Source organism: Pisolithus orientalis, assembly GCF_024613125.1.
Source record: "Pisolithus orientalis strain OTSU chromosome Unknown F5J12scaffold_11, whole genome shotgun sequence".
Lineage (NCBI taxonomy): Eukaryota > Fungi > Basidiomycota > Agaricomycetes > Boletales > Pisolithaceae > Pisolithus > Pisolithus orientalis.
The window spans coordinates 63,039-81,494 of record NW_026260792.1 but is presented as its reverse complement, the minus strand read 5'-3'; the positions used below and the strand labels follow the sequence as shown (position 1 = coordinate 81,494).

Below are 18,456 nucleotides of genomic sequence, written 5' to 3'. Positions count from 1 at the left end.
GCTACCAACAACCCAGATTCTGCTTCAGCAGTCGACTTGTGCCGTGCCGCTGCCCTGGTGTCCTTAGGGACAGCCAGAAGGTCACCTGGCGAAGTCAACAACTTCAGGGGCTTCTCAGCCTGTAGAGTCACTACCCCCATCCCTAACCTGGCCTCTCGCACCCACTAATGATCTGGATGATGAACCAGACCCAGACGAACCAGGTGGCTTCAGTCCCGGTGGTAATGACCCTGGTGAAGGTCCTGGTGATGATGGGCCAGGAGATGACCCAGGCAATGATGATGAAGAACCCCTCCCAGAGGATGATGTCAAGCCTGGTGTAACCTGTACTCGATAATCTTGCCAAAGCCATAGAGCTCCTCGCGTGTAATGCTCGCACCAGCTCTGAGTCGCCCTCCAGAACCAAGTTGTGCGAACTGGACACCTTCGAATGGGACAGACCCAAAGAAGCTGCACACATTTCTTATCCAGTGCAAACTCAACTTCCAGGACTGGCCTCGGGCCTTTCGAAGTGATCAAGCCAAGGTCACTTTCGCTGCAGTCATTTCTTAAAGGGATGGCTCTCGAGTGGTTCGAGCCAGACCTACTTGGGACTGAAGAACCAGAGGACTGGCCCTACTGGATGGACTCTTGGAAGGAGTTCGTCATAGGACTTCAAACTACTTTCGGACCTCACGACCCAGTAGCTGACGCTGAAAGCCAGCTAGACCACCTCCAGATGAAAGATAATCACCGGGTCAATAAGTACATGGTCGAGTTCAACCGGCTTGCCTCACAAGTCTGGGGATACAGGTGATGGCACCCTGTGCCACTTCTTCTACACTGGTCTCCCCGACCGTATCAAAGATGAGGTCTGCCGGGTTGGCAAACCAAGAACCCTTCACGAGCTTCGCCACCTAGCACAGGAGATTGATGCACGCTACTGGGAACGCAAGGAGGAGGTTCAGCAGGTCCAGTAAGCACCAGGGGTCATCCCCTGGTAACAAATCTACTCACAACTCCGGCCACAGTAATCAGTCTAAGCCTGGTCAAGAGAAATCCAAGACTGGCAATAACTTTGGAAATAGCAACTCCAGTAACCAAACTCAGTCCAAACCCACCTCCACCGGTCAGACCGGCTCTAACACATCCAAGCCGGACTCAAACAAACTGGGCAAGGATGGCAAGTTGACACCGGAGGAGTGCAAACACCGTAGAGACAATAACCTTTGCATTCTGTGGGGGCACTGGACATTTTGCAGATAAGTAGCCCCAAGAAAGCCGGGAAAGCCAAAGCTCGCGCTGCAGGCCACCTCTGAGGCAGCACCAGCCTCAACCTCGGGCTCTGCCCCTGAGGCAAAAAAATAGGTAGCAGCTCTCAGGACTCCACACAGACTGAGAGCTGCGTTGACTCCGGCTGTGCACCCACGGAGGCTCGTCTCAATGCGTCTGCTCTTTCTAACCCAAACTCGTTAACCCCCCATGTTTCTATTGTCAGTCATGATTTACCCCGGTTTCGTACACTAGTGGACTCTGGTTCCACACATAGTTTCATAGATAAAGACTTTGTTAATCAACACTCTTTTGCCCCTTATCCCGTGTCCCCTATCCAACTCTGGCTCTTTGATGGGTCAGTCAAGTTTCAGTCATCACTCAAGCAGTAGATCTTTTGGTTCAATTTGCAACCAGCGATGTCACCCTGGTAACCCTGTTTCTAGCCCTGTTGGATTCCGAATGTAAGATAGTCCTTGGACATGACTGGCTCACCTGCTACAATCCATCGATTGATTGGGTATTGAGCAGTCTAACTTTCCGGACATCTACAGGAGGAATGCCAACCCCATTGACACCCCCTGCCACACCGGTCTTAACCGGTCTTCCCAAACCCAGCCTACCTGACCAACCCAACCCCGGCCCTGCGCCATCTGTACCATCTGTCGACTCACCAGTTTCGCACCCCCCTGAAAGCTCCCCCTATCGCCCTGATCAATGCAGCTGCATACGTACGCACTTGCAAACTAGAGGGATCTACCCAATTCCAACTTCACCTATGCCCATTGGACCCGGTCCTGGCCCAGTCTTCTTCCACTGGTCCCCCACCAGACCTGGCCAGTGTACATGGAGGACTACCACGACTTTGCTGACGTCTTTAGCAAAGCCAAGGCCTCTACTCTCCCCCCACACCGGGAGTACGACCTTAAGATTGAGTTGGAAGAAGGTGCTACACCACCCTGTAGGAACCATCTACTCGCTATCCCCGGTTGAGCTGCAAGCTCTCCGGGCCTTCATCGACAAAAACCTGACTACCGGTTTCATCCGGCCCACTTCTTCTCCCCACACTGCACCGGTCCTCTTCGTAAAAAAGAAGGACAGTTCACTCCAGTTATGCATTGACTTCCGGGGCCTTAACAAACTCACCAAGAAAGACCGGTATCCCCTACCACTAATATCTGATCTACTCGACTCCCCTAGCCGCACCAAAATCTACACTAAGATCGACTTAAGGCATGCGTACCACCTCGTCCAGATTGCACCCAGGGATGAGTGGAAAACTGCCTTCAGAACATGCTATGGGTCTTACGAGTGGTTGGTGATGCCTTTTGGTCTTACCAATGCCCTGGCCACCTTCCAGCGGTTTGTCAACTCAATCTTCACGGATATGCTAGATGTCTGCATCATCGTCTATCTCAACAACATTTTAATCTACTCTGGAGATGAGTCATCACATAAGCAGCACGTCTGGGAGGTTCTTCACCGGCTCTGGTTGCATGGCCTGTATGCCAAACCGGAGAAGTGCGAATTCCACTTGGACTCTGTGGAATACTTGGGTTACCACTTGTCCCTGGCTGGCCTCACCATGTCTTCAGAAAAAGTCAAAGCTATCTGCAACTGGCCTGAACCCCGGAAGGTAAAGGACATTCAGTCCTTCCTGGGCTTCGCCAATTTCTATCGCCAGTTCATTTTTAACTACTCGGACATAGTGGTACCTCTAACCCGGTTGACACGCAAAGGTGCTCCCTGGAACTTTTCTGAGGAGTGCCACCAGTCTTTCAATAAACTCAAGCAGGCCTTCACTACTGCCCTGGTCCTAACTCACTTTTCCCCGGAAGCTCCTATTACCATCAAGACTGATGCTTCTGACTATGCCATAGCCAGTATTCTGTCCATCACTGGTGGTGATGGTCAAATCCAGCCAGTTGCATTCTATTCTCGCACCTTAACAGCCCTGGAGCTAAACTATGACACCCATGATAAGGAATTACTCATGATCTTCGAGGCATTCCGGACATGGCGGCATTACTTAGAAGGCTCTGCAGTACTGGTCGATGTTGACACCAATCACAAGAACCTGGAGTACTTCTCCACCTCAAAGGTATTAACCCGGCGCCAAGCACGCTGGTCTGAGTTCTTGTCACAGTTCAATATGGTTATCCGGTTCAGACCCAGTAAACTCAGTGCTAAGCCTGACGCCCTAACTAGATGATGGGACGTCTACCCCAAAGAGGGGGATAGTGACTACACCTGGGTCAACCCACAGAATCTCAGACCGGTCTTCATGCAGGAACAGCTAGCCACCTCCCTGCATGCCACCTACCTTGAATACCTGGTCCTACGTGCTGTTGCACTGATGGACGTGGAGAAGCTACATAATGATATTCTCTCAGCCCTATCCTCAGACCTGGTCGCCCAAGTCCGGTTCTCAGACACATCAGATTCCTGGTGGTCAGTTGATGACGCCGGCTTCCTCCATCTGGATGGAAGAATCTATGTACCGGACTCTAACGACCTTCGCCTTCATGTCTTGAGGTTTAAACATGATCACCCTTTATCCGGCCACTTTGGCCAGAACAGAACTTTAGAGCTCATCCGACGAGAGTACACCTGGCCTGGCCTAAGGACATTTGTCAAGGATTATGTCCAGTCTTGTACTACCTGTGCCTGGGCCAAGGTACCTCGCCACCGGCCTTACAGCCTGCTCAAACAGCTCCCCATGCCAGAGAAGCCATGGAATTCCATCTCGATTGATTTCATAGAGCAACTCCTGGCCTCAACCGGCTTTACCACCATCCTCGTCATGGTCGACTGGCTCTCAAAGCAAGCCATCTTCATACCTACTCATGACACCATCACAGCCCCTGAGCTCGCCAAGCTCTTCCTCATGCACATGTTCTCTAAGCATGGTGTACTGGCCCATGTAACCTCAGACCGGGGATCAGAGTTCGTGTCTCACTTCTTCCGGTCTCTAGGTAAAGCTCTAGACATGCGTCTACATTTCACCTCTGGGTATCACCCAGAGGGGGATGGTCAGACAGAGCGCACCAACCAGACCCTCGAACAATATCTCCAGGTCTACTGTAACTACCAACAGGATAACTGGGCCGAATTACTACTGCTAGCTGAGTTTGCTTACAACAATGCACCCAGCACTATGACCGGGGTATCACCCTTCTTCACTAATAAGGGTTATCACCCTAATATCTCAGTCTTCCCTGAGTGCGATCTCACGTCCAACCAGGCTTGTGATTACGCAGTCAACTTAGATTCACTGCATCAGTACCTATGTGAAGAAATGACTCTTGCCCAGCAACCACTGGAAGCATTTCTCAATTTCTTTGCTAAAAACATTTTAAAAAAAGATTGAAAAATGAGACTCTTTGATTTGGGATGTTTTTGTGACAAATATTGTAAAAACATATAGGATTGGTATTGTCTACCATGCCTCACAAAATATTATCAGAAAAACTTAAATTGTTGCATATAAAATAATTATGGATGTTCAGTGGAATGATTTTGAGTACAATATATGTGATACATTGTAAATAGTTCTCCAATATATCTCACTTTTTTTTGGATTTAACAGTCTGCTTTTTTGTGAGCAGAAAGTTTAAAAGGTAGAAAGTATTTACTTAGCCCAAATATTGTACTGCAATAATGAATTGTGTGCTAAAGCTCATCTGAAAAACATTCTGCCTTTTTTATGCACAAACATGTAATATGCAGTGAAATATTTTTCAACAAAAAATCAAATCAGATATAAAGTCTTTCCACATGAAAATCATAGATCAAAACATCAAAAATTACTTCTGGATGAAATATTGAGTATATTATTACATGTTCCAGGCTGTCATTGTCATCATGTGGTGGTGGTGGTGGTGGTGGGTTGGTACTGACAATGGTAGTTGAGTGTTGTTGTAGAGCTCACAAATTATGCTGATATAATCATGCAATGCATCCAGTCCTCTGGCCTCTGCCTTCCATCCCTCTGAATCTCCCCTCTCCCCTCTCACCATTCTAACACTCTTCCAACCTCCACTCTGAAATCTGAAGGCTGAGCTTGTACAAGGGATGCTTCAAGAGCAACAACTCACTGTAGTCCTAGGAGTGCTTGAGATGGAGCATGTGACCCAAGCATCAACACTCACTGTGTTCCACTTCACATTAATTTCTGGGTGGTCCCAGCTGAGATGCTTGTGAAGTACTGTGTGGTTGTTGAATGTACCATGCAAATCACACATGACACAAGACCATGACTGAACAGTGGTCCTACTGGTAGTGGATGCCACTTCCTGCTCTTCAGTGCCATTGGGGGGGGGCATGGACATGTGATAGAAATGGGATGTGCCAGTGATGACTGGATTAATCCCAAGCATCTTGCATCTGACTTTGAATCCTTTTTGTATATTGCACCAGAGGAAGGGGAATCTTGATTGAGCAGAGTGAGTTGGTTCCTCCATGACATCATCATCTGCTATATCATGCACTGTGCTGTGATCTGCAGTGTCATACAAAGACATGTTCTCTTCTTCTGAGTCATCACATAGGTTCTCGTGCTGCTGCTCATCTTGGGGTGCTGTGCACTTCATATCCACTTTAGGCTGACCAGATTTGACACCAAACTGTAATTTTCTTGCAGCCTTGAAACCCACCTTTGGCTGCCTACAAGACTTGAGCAGCACACAAGCTGAACCCAATGCCTTCACTCCACTTCTGCCTCTTGGCTTTGTCAGACTTCCTCTGCACTTTGATTCTAGCCCTCTGGCAGTGTCAGAGTTTGTCAGAGTGAGTGGTCCTGACACATAGGTTTTGACCTCAAGGCACTTAAATTGGTACTAAGCTGTATTTAAAGAAGAGCTGTAGGGGAAGCATTTGCACTTGGTATAGGGAGGCTCAGACCATGCATGGGACAACCACTGGCAGGAGCAGCAGGATGAGGATGAGGGGGAGCCACAATTGTAATTACAAACACTGCAGAATTAGTTCCATCACCACCCACAGGCCACTATATCCATGCACCCCCAGTTTCAAAATTGGCCACTCATTTTGCCAGATACTCAGATGACACTCAGATGGTAGTCTGATCAGCTTGGCTTGAAGTGGCAATGCACTTGAAAGCAATGGCAGTCACAAGATCTACAACTATACAGTAGTCCACTACTTAATACTACATACTGTGTGCATTGAATGACCTGTGTTCAAAGACTCCTTTGTGCCTCTCAAAGGGACTGATTCAATATCTTAGAACAATGTAACCACAAGCATCAATATATGTTGCCTCAACTCAATACAGGCATTCATGCTTCTCTTTCAGTTATAATGCATGAAAATAAATTCAGTACTACAATTACAATAGGCATCAAGTACAGGCATCCATACACCAGGATGCTTGAGCCAGGAGATCATAGGCAAGTAGGTTGAGAGGCAGGCAAAGCCTTGAAAGCAATGGGACTCAGAGAATCATCAAACTCACTGGTAGGTATTGTTCTTATTTAAATCTGTTTACTATTTTTTTTCAATTAAATCTTGTCCCTTACTTACAGTTTGAATGTCATCAACAGTTCTGGCAACTCTCATAGGAACTTTTTCAGTAATGCAGCCAGCTGTACAGGATTGTCCTGTGAGAGATCCACAGTCAAAGGGTCATGGTCAATGTTTTCTCTGAGCATGAATGATGCATACAGTAATCAGCTAACATCCAGAGGCAGTGATAATGATGTGACAGTTTTTCACTAGTCCCTGATTGATTGAAAAGTTCTGCATGAGACAATAAAGACCACCAATGCATACAGCTAAAGAGTGTGGTAGGAGTCCAGGAGGTGGATGTGAGGCAATGTAATCCAACATAGTACCTTGAGGAGACACCAACCCAGCATTGTTAGCCTCTTTCAGTGAGTCAGGGGCAAGGTAGGATATGGAAGACATTTGAAGGCAGCTGAGCATGATAGTGTTGTAGGTGTCATCAACTTGATGATTGGTAGGTCATAGTATGGCACATCTCATGCACACATCAGGTTGAGCCATAAGATCTGCAGGGAAAATGTAATTCACCAATTCATCTGTGTTTGGCCCATGTTCTTCAAGGTAACAGGGGATGTCTTGCAACATGTTTTCTGTGACACTGTGGCACTTGTACAGCCACACAGCCCACCACAGTGTCACAGAAAGGTCCCCCTCTGTACAGTGAGCAAAAAAATTTAAATACCACATTTTGGGGCACAAAAATGGTATTGTTAGAATCTACTCAAGCTAAGCAATCAGTTTCATACATTAGTGTAGCAGTTTAAGTGTTATGTAGAGCTGCATTTCATGTCTAAGTTCACTCTGTGCTACCATGTGATGCTGTGGCAGCTGTCACACTGTGGGAAAATCATTGTTTTGCTGATGTGGCCAGGATGCTTTGAGGTACGAAAGGGATTCAGATAGTGAAGAAAGGCTGCAGTGTGTAGCATCTGCAGCCTGGATGAATTGCAGAGAGAAAGGCACAAAAGTAATATCATACAGAGGAATCATGACAAAAAACAAAGCCAAACGTGTAAGGATGCGAGATGAATGAGAAAAATGGCAGATGGGCCAGGTGATCAAAAATAACTTAGCTAGCAAGATGGACAAGAGACAGGTCAGGAGGGTAAGGAAAAGGTACCTATATGAAAATGGCCCACCTAGTGAGATGACAGGAGCAGGCCAGGAGGGGCAAAGCAAACAAAGGCATAATATGTACCTGTAAGCCTCGCATCAGTCATATATTTACCATTCATGCACACACCATGCTGTCAACTACTTTTTGTCCTTAAGCCAACTTTGCAGAAAAACAAAAAAGGAGGAAAAGACTAAACTCTCGGGAATTTCAGCAAGGATCTTCTATCTGCAAAAGCTTGTATGTCGTTGATGACATGGGACATCATAAAGCTCAGGCTGTCAGAGACAAACCTGCTTTGCATTTGGGATATTCCACAAAGGAGATTCAAGCAAAGAATCAAGAAACTACCCGCTACAGCAGTGGGGTGGGACACTCCAATACTTTGGAAATAGGCATCTTCTGAATATACTCAGAAAACATAGCAAAAGGTGGTATTTTGCTTACCTGTGTTGACAAAAACACAGGACTCCTTGTTGGGCGAACCATACGAACTCTTCTCAACTTCCTCGCTCTGTTCATCACCATCACTCTGTATGGCCCCCTCACACCGCCCCACACCTTGGATCTGTCCCGAGTTTGCAATAAGGTCCCTCCTCGGAAAACCATTCCAAGCAGCCTGCTGTATGGCATCGACCCTGTGCAACTCATCCTCTACCATAACCAAAACCTGCAAGCAAGCAGCCTCCAGATAGGGGAATTGCTCAAGAGGTCGTAGACTGAACTGGTCAAGCTTCAAGGTCAGTATCTTGCTCATGTGCAGAAAATCCATGCCAAGGTAAACGTCGCCTACGGTAGTATTGGAAGACACACTTTCCATTTTCGCAACGGTGTGGATATGCCTTTGTTGTAGATTATCGGGCCTAACTGCACTCGTCAATGGCACGTTTTCGATCAACAATGGCATTTTCGCTTTCATTGTCTGGTATTAGGTAAGTCCTGGCCAATTGAAACCGATGCGGGGGAAATCCAAGTGAAAACCTGTGAAAACCTCAAGGAGATATGTATGTAGTTTTACGTGCAGCACGATGAATGCACGAGACACGGTTCGAGTACATGGACTCGTGAATGGAAGCAGCGCGAGATTGGGTATGGGTAATGCCAGAAACACCAAACTCAGTACATACCGCTTATTTTTCCCCTTCACAGAAATCAATCAGTGCTCCCCACCCTGTTCTGGCATGTTGGGAAATGATGTCTGACAGGCTGAGTCAGCACTGGCGCCTGTGAAAATGTCCAAGCCGTTTATCACATCGTTTTCAAGTCACTCAGTGGGCCTGTCCAAAATGACTCAGGAAATGCCGCCTGCCGGTGGCCTAAACCTTGCTTGCGAATTGTCGGAGCTGTTTGCATTCTCTCACTCAGATGAGCGCACACATTAATCATCTTCTATTTTGTGAATTATACAGAAGCTGCCTATGCTATTAGGTCGACTGGATTTAGCAGTGGCAGACGGCAACGACATGACCTTGACTTTAGACCTACAATAGAATAGGGGTTGAGTGAGTGAGCAGGGCAACCAGAATGACCTCTGACATAGTGGATGCAACCGCTTGCACTGGCGGTGGGTGGACCGAAAGGTCAGCGACCCCAGCCTGGGTGACCGGAGAAGTCGTATTCCAGGAGTTCTGGTATGCGCTAGCACCTCCCATCTGTGCGACGGACATCGTCTTCCACCCGTTGCTGACTACCAGATCCCAAGCATCTATGAAGGCCTGCACTGATTGGTTAGAGATCTCGTGCTCGAGGATGATGAGACCGGGTTTCTTGGGACCTGGGATGATGCTGTTGTCTGAGCTTTATGGAATGATTGATGGTGGTGGGAAATTTACCGGTCAACCACGTATGCATTTGGGTAGCGATATTGTCCATACTTGTGATAGGAACCGGATCTGAGAGACTCCAATCATTGGTAATAAGGGATGGAGAGATACACAGTAAGGTAGGTCAAAAAGGAGTATGACAGCTTACTCCTTGTTCCAAATCACGGCAGTGAGACCCAATACTTCATTGGTGATCACACAGACACGCATATCGGAATCGCCGTAGGGTGGCCTCCAGTGTTTAGGCACTCATGCCGCCATCGAGGTATGGATGAGCTGCATCGTCCATCCAAGTTCCACGAGGACCTCTTCATTCATCTTCGTGGTCATGTAAGGATGAGTCCACATATGAACGGCAATATCGTCCTTGTTGTCCCACACCATCTCGAAGCAGTCGGGATACTGAAGAATGTTGATGCCGATGTAGAAGTGTGTTGCGTGTTGATCTTTCTCCTTGAGGAATTTGTACAGCATGGGGGATGGCTGTAGAGTTATGAATAAAAGGCGAAAGAAGAAGTCACAGTCCGCGATGACCACTCCCTGGCAGCGGACCATCATCAAAGTTGAGGCTAAGGTAACTATTGGGACCATCCCATATATCTCCCGGAATCCTGCACTGGTAGGTGGCAGAGCATACGTCAGGACTCAGTGGATCATAGCTGTCAGGGTATTTCGGATTGGAACCAGGGGGGGCAGTGGTGATGGGAACATTGGGAATCTTGCCAGCCGCAATGGCTTTATTGAGGGCGTCAAGTCAAGCCTGGGGCATGTTTTGCATGGATCCAGGATCGGAGAACCCTTTGGACCATTCTGGTGGTGGGTGTGTTAGTGGAACGTGGGTGTGAGCAAGGCCACTTACCGGGAGACCCTACTGAAGTGTAGGTGATGCCATTGTCCCCACCTGCCCTCTGGAAGAGGGCATGGACTGGGTGATTGTCAGGCTGCTACCAAGTGTTGGGCGGAAACTGAGAGTTAACAGAGTGGTGATATTGACCCGTGATATCGAACGCTTGGACCGCCGGGGCTGTGAGGGCACGGCAAATACCGGTATACCACAGGGCATTACCGGTAATATCCAGAAACCTTGCTTCGCAGGAAGGTGAATTTAAAATCGCACGAAAACGGCATGCGTACGCGAAATGATGGGATTTGGGTCAGAAGCAACAAATGTGGGCGAGGCGACATTACGGGATTGTGTGGGTGTTGGAGAAGGAAGGGTATGGCTTGAAGACAAAGGCGAACCAACATCATAACCGGATAGACTTGAAGGCAAACGATACTCCACCGAAATAGTGGGGCTGGTCACCTGGCGTCCACCTTCCGGTGAGGTTCCTCGATGAATAGGGACTCGGAGACATGTACGAAGGGGGAGAAGTGGGCCGAGGCATGCTACGGGATGCGTCGGAGCCACGTCTGAGTTAGTCTCCTGTAGGCAGACCAAAGACTCAATGGTAGACAATCGTTCCCTACGTCTGAGTGGACCTGAGGTAGATGATGTTGAAGAGAGTTGAGGCACATGCCTGTTCTCGAGGGAAAGGCTGGACAGCTTTGTCGATGTGTTGGTGACCGGACTCGGAATTGCGGCGATGCGCTGCGAAGTTTTGTATATATCCAATGACCGTAGTTTAGTGGTTGCAAGTTTGATAAGAGGCCACTCTAGCATAACAGATGTCTGCGTGACATTGCGAACCTAGGCAATAAATAATACGGTGAGGTAGGTCAGTTGAAGGGCATGGAGAGGAAACGGTATATGTTTAGTATAATTTACCTCGAGGCGGGGAGGCTCTGGCAAGACACATCCGAATGTCTCCAAAATGACATGTTGTAGTTGCCAAAAATGTTGATCGCGTTTGCGTTCTTTGGAGAGGTTCTGGTGTACAGCGATGTTGACGATGGTCCCGGTGGTCATTCCTGGGGGTAGCAGAACAGATGGAAACTCAATTAGATGAGCCCATCCGCCTATAAATATCTGTAATAGAGCAAATCTGATATGAGCATTCCTGAAGGAAATGAAACTTGTTTCGTACTGCGAGTTGACGATCTCAGGCTCCAGAGTACACGCCACATAGGGTGTTCGATTTCCTCAACCTCTGAATTCTACACGAGATGGATCCGTGTCGAACCTGCGTCGGACCACGGAAGAATCTGGTAAGATTGAGACCATCCGAATCAAATCCAAGGTGGACATGAACCTCAGCAGGATCTCCCTCGAATCCACTTAAAATCTGAGCGTTCTTGCCACATCCGTCACAAACATTTTTTTTGCAGCGCAACAAGAAAATATTGATATCGATGTTGATGAGAAAATAAGTCCATACAAGCTAACCGACCACAGTACGTCATGCATGTTCAAATCTCGGCAGCTTCTAATACTAACTCTGCAGGATCATTGAAACCGCTGGCCGACATCTGTCGCCCGTTTCACTGAGCCTTACTTGTGATACCGTTGGCCAACATCTGTCGCCCATATCATGGAGTAAGTGTTCACAATTTCTCAGCTCGTTGAAACAGTTGGCCAACATCTGTTGCGCGTTTCTGTGAGCTGGTGCTTATGCACCCAAACCTCCTCGACCTGCTTGTGAAACTGTTGGCTGACATCTGTCACCCATATCATGTAGTAGCTTTTCATGGGTTTCTTTACTTGTTGAAACAATTGGCCAACGTCTGTTGCCATGTTTCACTGAACAGGTACTCACCCACCCCGACCCGCTCGCCCTGCTCATGAGACCGTTTGGCAGACATCTGTCGCCCGTATCATGTAGTAGGTCTTCATGGTTTCGCTGCTTGTTAAAACAGTTGACCAGCGGCTGTTGTCCGTTTCACCCTACTCATTGAAACCGTTGGCTCACATCGCTCTCGTCCATGTCCTCCTCAGCCTCGTCCTCCCACTCCCACTCACATTCTTACTCCCAGGCCCGACCGTCTCATCCATCACCGCACTCACAGGGCTCGACAATCCCACACGCCTCCTCAACTTCCAACCCACAATCACAATCACACAAACAATCCCACGCCCATTCTCAACCCCACCCTCATCCTACCGATAACCGCATCTCCAGCGATGACTCAGATCTTGCAACCATGCTTGAAGGCATCTCTCTTGGCACTGCTCCTGCCAAAAATGGCGGTCCCTCGATCCCAGTACATCCACCGATACCACTGACGCATCGAGCACCATCGCCAATGGCAGCGAAGTAGCGGGTGCACCCCCGAAAAACGATCCCACGCAGCCTCTCTGTTCAGCGCGTGTCTCAACGCGTCAACCGATAACATCTCCCTCTCATCCACCATGCCCTTCAGCTTATCTATGACATTCTGACTCCTCGCCCCCTAATGTGCTACATCCAGGTGCCAACAACTACGACCAAGAAGCCTATATCCAGGACCAGGTCTCGAACCCAGCATTCAACGGTATCCAGTCCAGCTCGTACAGCTCTCATCCAGGGTCGACGCCGCAACTCAGTCCCTTGGCACGTATACCCTCTCCCGATCCAGAGCAGATAGACGGACTACATCGACACCATTCGCACTCATCGACGTCGCAGCACAGCGGTGGCAATAGTGGGATTGCTGCTGCTGGAGGTAACTCGTCCTTGCCAGTTATTCTTTCTAGTTCCAGTAACGACTCGTCTTTGCGAACAACTTGTCAGTGTACGATACTTTCTCTTCGGCAGTCTACGATCGACGAAGTGAACCTGTGACGTGGAGTCATCTCACTCCGACACTGGTGCAGAGGATCAAGGACGAGTTGAATTCGTATAAGATGGAGATTATCCATCCTGACATCTGCAGCTATACAGGGCGCCCTCAAACGCGCAAGAATGAGATGTCTGGCCAGGGAAGGGTACGTGCCAACACATTTCCTGTTTGAAGTATTTCTTACTGAAACGTTGCTCTTCCAACACTCGTGCTTGGTATCGGTTTTAAAGTATGTCGTATTCCACTGCTGTATGATAATACACCATTCTTTGTGATATGATATTCCACCACTGCACGATAATCCTCCGTTTCTTCTGGCATTGCTTGACTCACCCTGCGTGCAAATTTCGTTCCCTTGCTGTTTGAGCCACCAAACACAGTCTCCCCAGTTCCCATGACCTCGCTTCAGTGGATTCACTGGGGCCACTGCTGGCTCTCGCAGGATAATCATCTCGCGGACTACGGCCATAAAAATGGATTTCTTGTCCCCACCCGAGTATTCTAGCGAGAGTAGGCAGCATGGCAGACTCCGTGGAATTCTCTGTGGCATCAGTCAATGACAGAAGTGAAAAGAGCCTCCTACCTAGTGCCAGCTTCGACTAGCGATACACGAGGAGCGTGAATTCCCTTCTCATGAAAGTGGTTTGAAATGGGGGCTCCCACTCTTCACATTTCACATCTTCACATCCAGCATTCGGCCATGTGACCACAGACCCGATTTGTGTCGTGTCGCCGACACGTTTACATGCTCCGATTCAGCGCTGATATGATCACGTCTTCGCTCAAACACAAAGGCGTTGGTTTCGGAATTGCGATCGTTCATCCGTGCAAAATTGCAAATCATTTTCAAGATAATGATCAACTACGGTTCAAGTACATCCTCTTTCGTATCGCTGCAGCAACCCCGCTGACCATGGCTTTCATACTCGAGCAAGGCTCTGATGTCGTGCATCGTTGTCGTTCTCTTCTTCCAGGTTCGTCTGCCCTGCACTGCTTTAGAGATTAGGCTTACATAATAGCATTTCCCTAGTCGATGACAATTACTGTCGATTGGTGAAATTTAGTCCTTCTCCTGTACCACTCCAAACTCAGAGGTGCTCCTAAGTTTCGTATTCCAGGACACGTAAGCAAGTCCTGGTCTGTGAGAACCTTTGCAATGCTCTCCCATTCCGGACCAGCGGTTCTGTGGATGTCCGGACGGAATGTTTGGCAGTAGGTTCCCGTGAACCCAGTGGGAGCTGTATTTTATTCTTGTTTTGGCTTCCACTGGACCATTCATTTTCGGATCAATATGTGCGGCATTGGATTTCCTTGCCCGTCTTCTCGTGATCAAAAGGCATGAAGCTATCGCATGGGGCGTCGACCCATGGGTTGCGTATCACCCACCAACTGGGTCAGCGTCGGCGGCCTGTTTGGTAACAGACGTACAACGTCCACTGACTTCCATTCCATCAGACTTTGTCCTGATGGTGACGACAGCGATATCTGACCAAACAAATGTTTTGGAACTTGGACTCATCATCATCATGCCTGAATCTCACATCGTCAGTCGTTGGCTGGGATGCTACAAGATTCCGAAGCCGCCCTTGTGCGGAAACTTCTCTGCTTTCTGTTATTACCGATTTGTTGCGATCGCCTCATGTTCTCACTGCCCTGTTCATGCCATCGGTTTTTGGGTAAATACCACCTACACTTCCCAGTTTTATGACTCATCTTCTCAGCGGTGTTGTGAATAGCATGGAAGAGCCTACCTTGCCGTTACCTCGCTGCTTTCATACCAGCTCTGATCTGTCAGTTAAATCTCATCTGGCTACACACCTTTCTTGCAGTGTTGCCCATCGCTGGTTGGCTAGTTGACTGAGTAGGAACGGACTACATTACTGTACTCTATTTAGCCTGTACAGCGCCATGGTGGCCAGTGCTGGTACTGCGAAAATCCTTGGTTTTATTTATCATGTCTTTGGCTATACAAAGTAAGTAGTTTCTCTGCCATTTCTGTGTCCGTGCCCTTTGCGAACCAATTGTCAGGTTTCTTTGTCAGTAGGGTTTGTCCCACCAGTCACTTCCGAGCTGGCTGCCATGTCACGGAACATGTAGGGCGTAAAATGTACTGCAGCTTCTTATTCTCTCTCAGCAGGGTCCAGACTACTCTCACAATTCAGTTTTCCCAAGCTCTTAAACTTTCAACGCTAGAGGCTTTGGTTAAATACGACTGATTGAGGGACTCAATACACTACATGCAATGAAATCCATGAAAATCGTGGCTGTCGGAGAACAAATATTATTTACTTTTTTCTTCTTCTTCATACTTACTTCGTCAACATATTATGGGTCAAACACTACTGAGAGGCTGCCTCGCTTCGCTCCGGCAGTGGAGTTTGAAATGTAGTAGTACTCAGTGTTCAATCGCAAATAAACGATGCTGAATGCTAAGGATACACGACTGCCTGCAACTTTAGTATGCTACCTAGTTAAAGTAGGATTTCTGGGAAGGTGACATTGTAGGTTACGTTGGCTCCAGGGGGAAGAAGCACTCGAGCATGTTCGCGATGGCGGATACGTGAGAGTGCAGTGTACAACTGCCCATGAGAGAAAAGCTTATGATCCCAAGACCGAAGACAAATGCGCATGGACAATCAGGAAGTGCCACTTTGGGATGTATGTTCTCGCCACCACGAAGGTGACAGTATCGTCGACATGGACTGTATCGTTGAATGGACTGTACACCCGAAGCTGCACAGGAAAGATCGCGCCGGATGTACATTGCACCGTAGTGTCATACAAACAATGGTATGTCTTCGACGTCACCCCAGGTCTTGATGACTGCACTTGCTGGCTGCCAGATAATGCAAAGAAGCCGAACACAGTTGTTGTAGACATCGCTGCCAGCGTCACAGAGCTCTCCCCTGTCGTTTTAAGTGAGTGAGACACCCACTCCAACCCCAAACGCAAGATGCCGTCGCCACCAAACGTCGAATGACATCCACCAGAATCCAGAATAACTACTGACCAATAATCCCCAAACCCCGTAGCCTGTCTCGACCTCGCATGCTGATCGTGTTTTGGCGGCGTTCACTTGCTCTCCCTGAAGGCCCCCAACGCCAACACCCCTTACACCGATCGATGGGGGCTGCAGATTGATAACATCTTGGCAACACAGCTAGTGATGTCTTACCCCCTCGTCGACCCCTGTTCATGTCAGAAGCAATATAAGGCCTCAGCATCTGTGCCAAGATCCCCCAATCCACGCAGTAGACACAAAAAGTGTTCAACAACGTGACCTGACAAGCACGAGAAAAAATCACTGTGTCCTGCCAATGTCTTTAGTAAAGACAATGCTATGGAACTTCCACCACACCGCTCATTCAATCTCAAGATTGACCTCAAGGAAGGAGCTTCTCCACCCATTGGTACAATCTACTCTCTGTCTCCACCAGAGCTTGAAGCTCTCCACACCTTCATTGACAAGCATCTTGGCTATGGTTTCATCAAACAGTCCACCTCTGCTCATGGTGCACCTGTCCTCTTCATAAAGAAGAAGGATGGTTCACTCCACCTCTGCATAGACTACCGAGGACTCAACAAAATCACGAAAAAAGGTCACTATCCACTGCCACTCACCTCCAACCTACTTGACTCTCCAAGCCACACTAAAGTCTACACCAAGATCGACCTCCACCATGCCTATCATCTAGTCTGCATCACAGATGGAGATGAATGGAAAATGGCATTCCACACTCATTATGGTTGTTACAAGTGGCAGGTAATGCCCTTTGGTCTGACTAATGCACCTGCAGCCTTCCAGCAATTTGTTAATAGCATCTTTGCAGACATGCTCGATGTCTGCATTGTGGTATACCTCAATGACATCTTAATCTATTTGCAGGATATGGAGTTGCATCGTGAACATGTAAAAGAGGTACTCTGCTGCCTTCAAAAGCATGGTCTCTATGCCAAGCCAGAGAAGTGCAAGTTTCACTCTGACTCTGTTGAGTACCTTGGCTACATTCTTTCTCCCTCCAGTCTCACCATGTCCACCAAGAAGGTTCAGGCAGTCCATGACTGGCCTGAGCCACGGAAGGTGTGAGACATCCAATCCTTCCTTGGTTTCACAAATTTCTATAGCTGATTCATTAATAACTACTCCAACATCATCATTCCACTCACTCACCTCACATGAAAGGGTGCTCCTTGGAACTTTTCCAAGAAGTGCTGCTCTGCTTTCCTCCGCCTGAAGAATGCCTTCAGCTCCACTCCTGTTCTCACTCATTGGGCTCCTGATGCTCCACTTACAGTAGAAACTGATGCCTCTGATTATGCCATTGCTGGTATTCTATCGCTCACCTGCTCTGACAGTGAACTCTGCCCAGTCGCTTTCTACTCTTGCACCATGACCATGCCAGAACTTAACTATGATACCCACAACAAGGAGCTGTTGGCTATCTTCAAGGCCTTCCACCATTGGCAGCATTACCTAGAAGGCTCCACCTTACCTGTTGACATGGTGACAGACCACAAAAACCTTGAGTATTTTTCCACCTCTAAGGTCCTCACCCATTGACAGGCCTGCTGGTGGGAGTACCTTTCCCAATTCAACCTTTCCATCCGCTTCTGCCCTGGCTGCCTAGGAGCCAAACCTGACACACTTATGTGACATTGGGATGTCTACCCAAAAGGGGGGGATAGGGACTACATGCAGGTAAATCCTCACAATCTCTGCCCTATGTTTACACAGGAGTAGTTCACGTCGTCCCTCCATACCACTACCCTCATGGCACCTGTGCTCCATGCTGCCATGGTCTTTGATGTTGAGTGCTTGCACTCCGACATCATCTCTGCCCTTCCCTCCGACCCTGTTTCTGCCAGCCACCTTCCAACTCTGACTAAGCCTCAGTGGTCCCTGGACTCTGATGGTCTACTCTGCCTTGACAGATGCATCTTTGTCCCTGACATTGATGATCTCTGCCTACAAGTGCTTTGGTTCGAGCATGACCATCCTCTAGCAGGCCATTTCGGGCAAAACTGCACCCTAGAACTCATCCA

The 18,456-nt window shown here is 48.2% G+C and overlaps 6 protein-coding genes across 6 annotated transcripts; 2 read left to right on the top strand and 4 right to left on the bottom strand.

The window, feature by feature from the left end:
- Positions 1-9,875: 9,875 nt before the first annotated feature.
- Positions 9,876-10,419, bottom strand: F5J12DRAFT_48517 (uncharacterized protein). Its single transcript, XM_051739653.1, has one exon. The coding sequence runs from the start codon at positions 10,303-10,305 to the stop codon at positions 9,964-9,966; it is 342 nt and encodes a 113-aa protein (XP_051600724.1). The 5' UTR covers positions 10,306-10,419; the 3' UTR covers positions 9,876-9,963.
- Positions 10,420-10,819: 400 nt separating this feature from the next.
- On the bottom strand, positions 10,820-11,659 carry F5J12DRAFT_719406 (uncharacterized protein; the record flags this gene model as incomplete). Its single annotated transcript, XM_051741169.1, has 2 exons — positions 10,820-11,404; positions 11,483-11,659. Coding segments are annotated over 2 exons (762 nt in total), but the record flags the coding sequence as incomplete, so codon positions are not given.
- Positions 11,660-12,082: 423 nt separating this feature from the next.
- F5J12DRAFT_912503 (uncharacterized protein) lies at positions 12,083-12,841 on the top strand. The gene is made up of 2 exons (XM_051749072.1): positions 12,083-12,190; positions 12,333-12,841. Exon 2 carries the CDS (start codon positions 12,486-12,488, stop codon positions 12,759-12,761), a length of 276 nt encoding a protein of 91 aa, XP_051600722.1. The 5' UTR covers positions 12,083-12,190; positions 12,333-12,485; the 3' UTR covers positions 12,762-12,841.
- A 495-nt stretch (positions 12,842-13,336) lies between these two features.
- Positions 13,337-13,585, top strand: F5J12DRAFT_719506 (uncharacterized protein; the record flags this gene model as incomplete). The annotated part of the gene is made up of 1 exon (XM_051741175.1): positions 13,337-13,585. A coding segment is annotated over one exon (249 nt), but the record flags the coding sequence as incomplete, so codon positions are not given.
- Positions 13,586-15,884: 2,299 nt separating this feature from the next.
- Positions 15,885-16,043, bottom strand: F5J12DRAFT_719425 (uncharacterized protein; the record flags this gene model as incomplete). The annotated part of the gene is made up of 1 exon (XM_051741170.1): positions 15,885-16,043. One exon carries the CDS (start codon positions 16,041-16,043, stop codon positions 15,885-15,887), a length of 159 nt encoding a protein of 52 aa, XP_051600720.1.
- Positions 16,044-16,065: 22 nt separating this feature from the next.
- On the bottom strand, positions 16,066-16,293 carry F5J12DRAFT_703930 (uncharacterized protein; the record flags this gene model as incomplete). The annotated part of the gene is made up of 1 exon (XM_051740545.1): positions 16,066-16,293. A coding segment is annotated over one exon (228 nt), but the record flags the coding sequence as incomplete, so codon positions are not given.
- Between the last annotated feature and the right edge of the window lie 2,163 nt (positions 16,294-18,456).

Excerpts from the sequence above, each read along its gene's own strand:
- F5J12DRAFT_48517 (XM_051739653.1), bottom strand. The coding sequence starts at position 10,305 with ATGGTCCCAATAGTTACCTTAGCCTCAACTTTGATGATGGTCCGCTGC.
- F5J12DRAFT_912503 (XM_051749072.1), top strand. The coding sequence starts at position 12,486 with ATGGTTTCGCTGCTTGTTAAAACAGTTGACCAGCGGCTGTTGTCCGTT.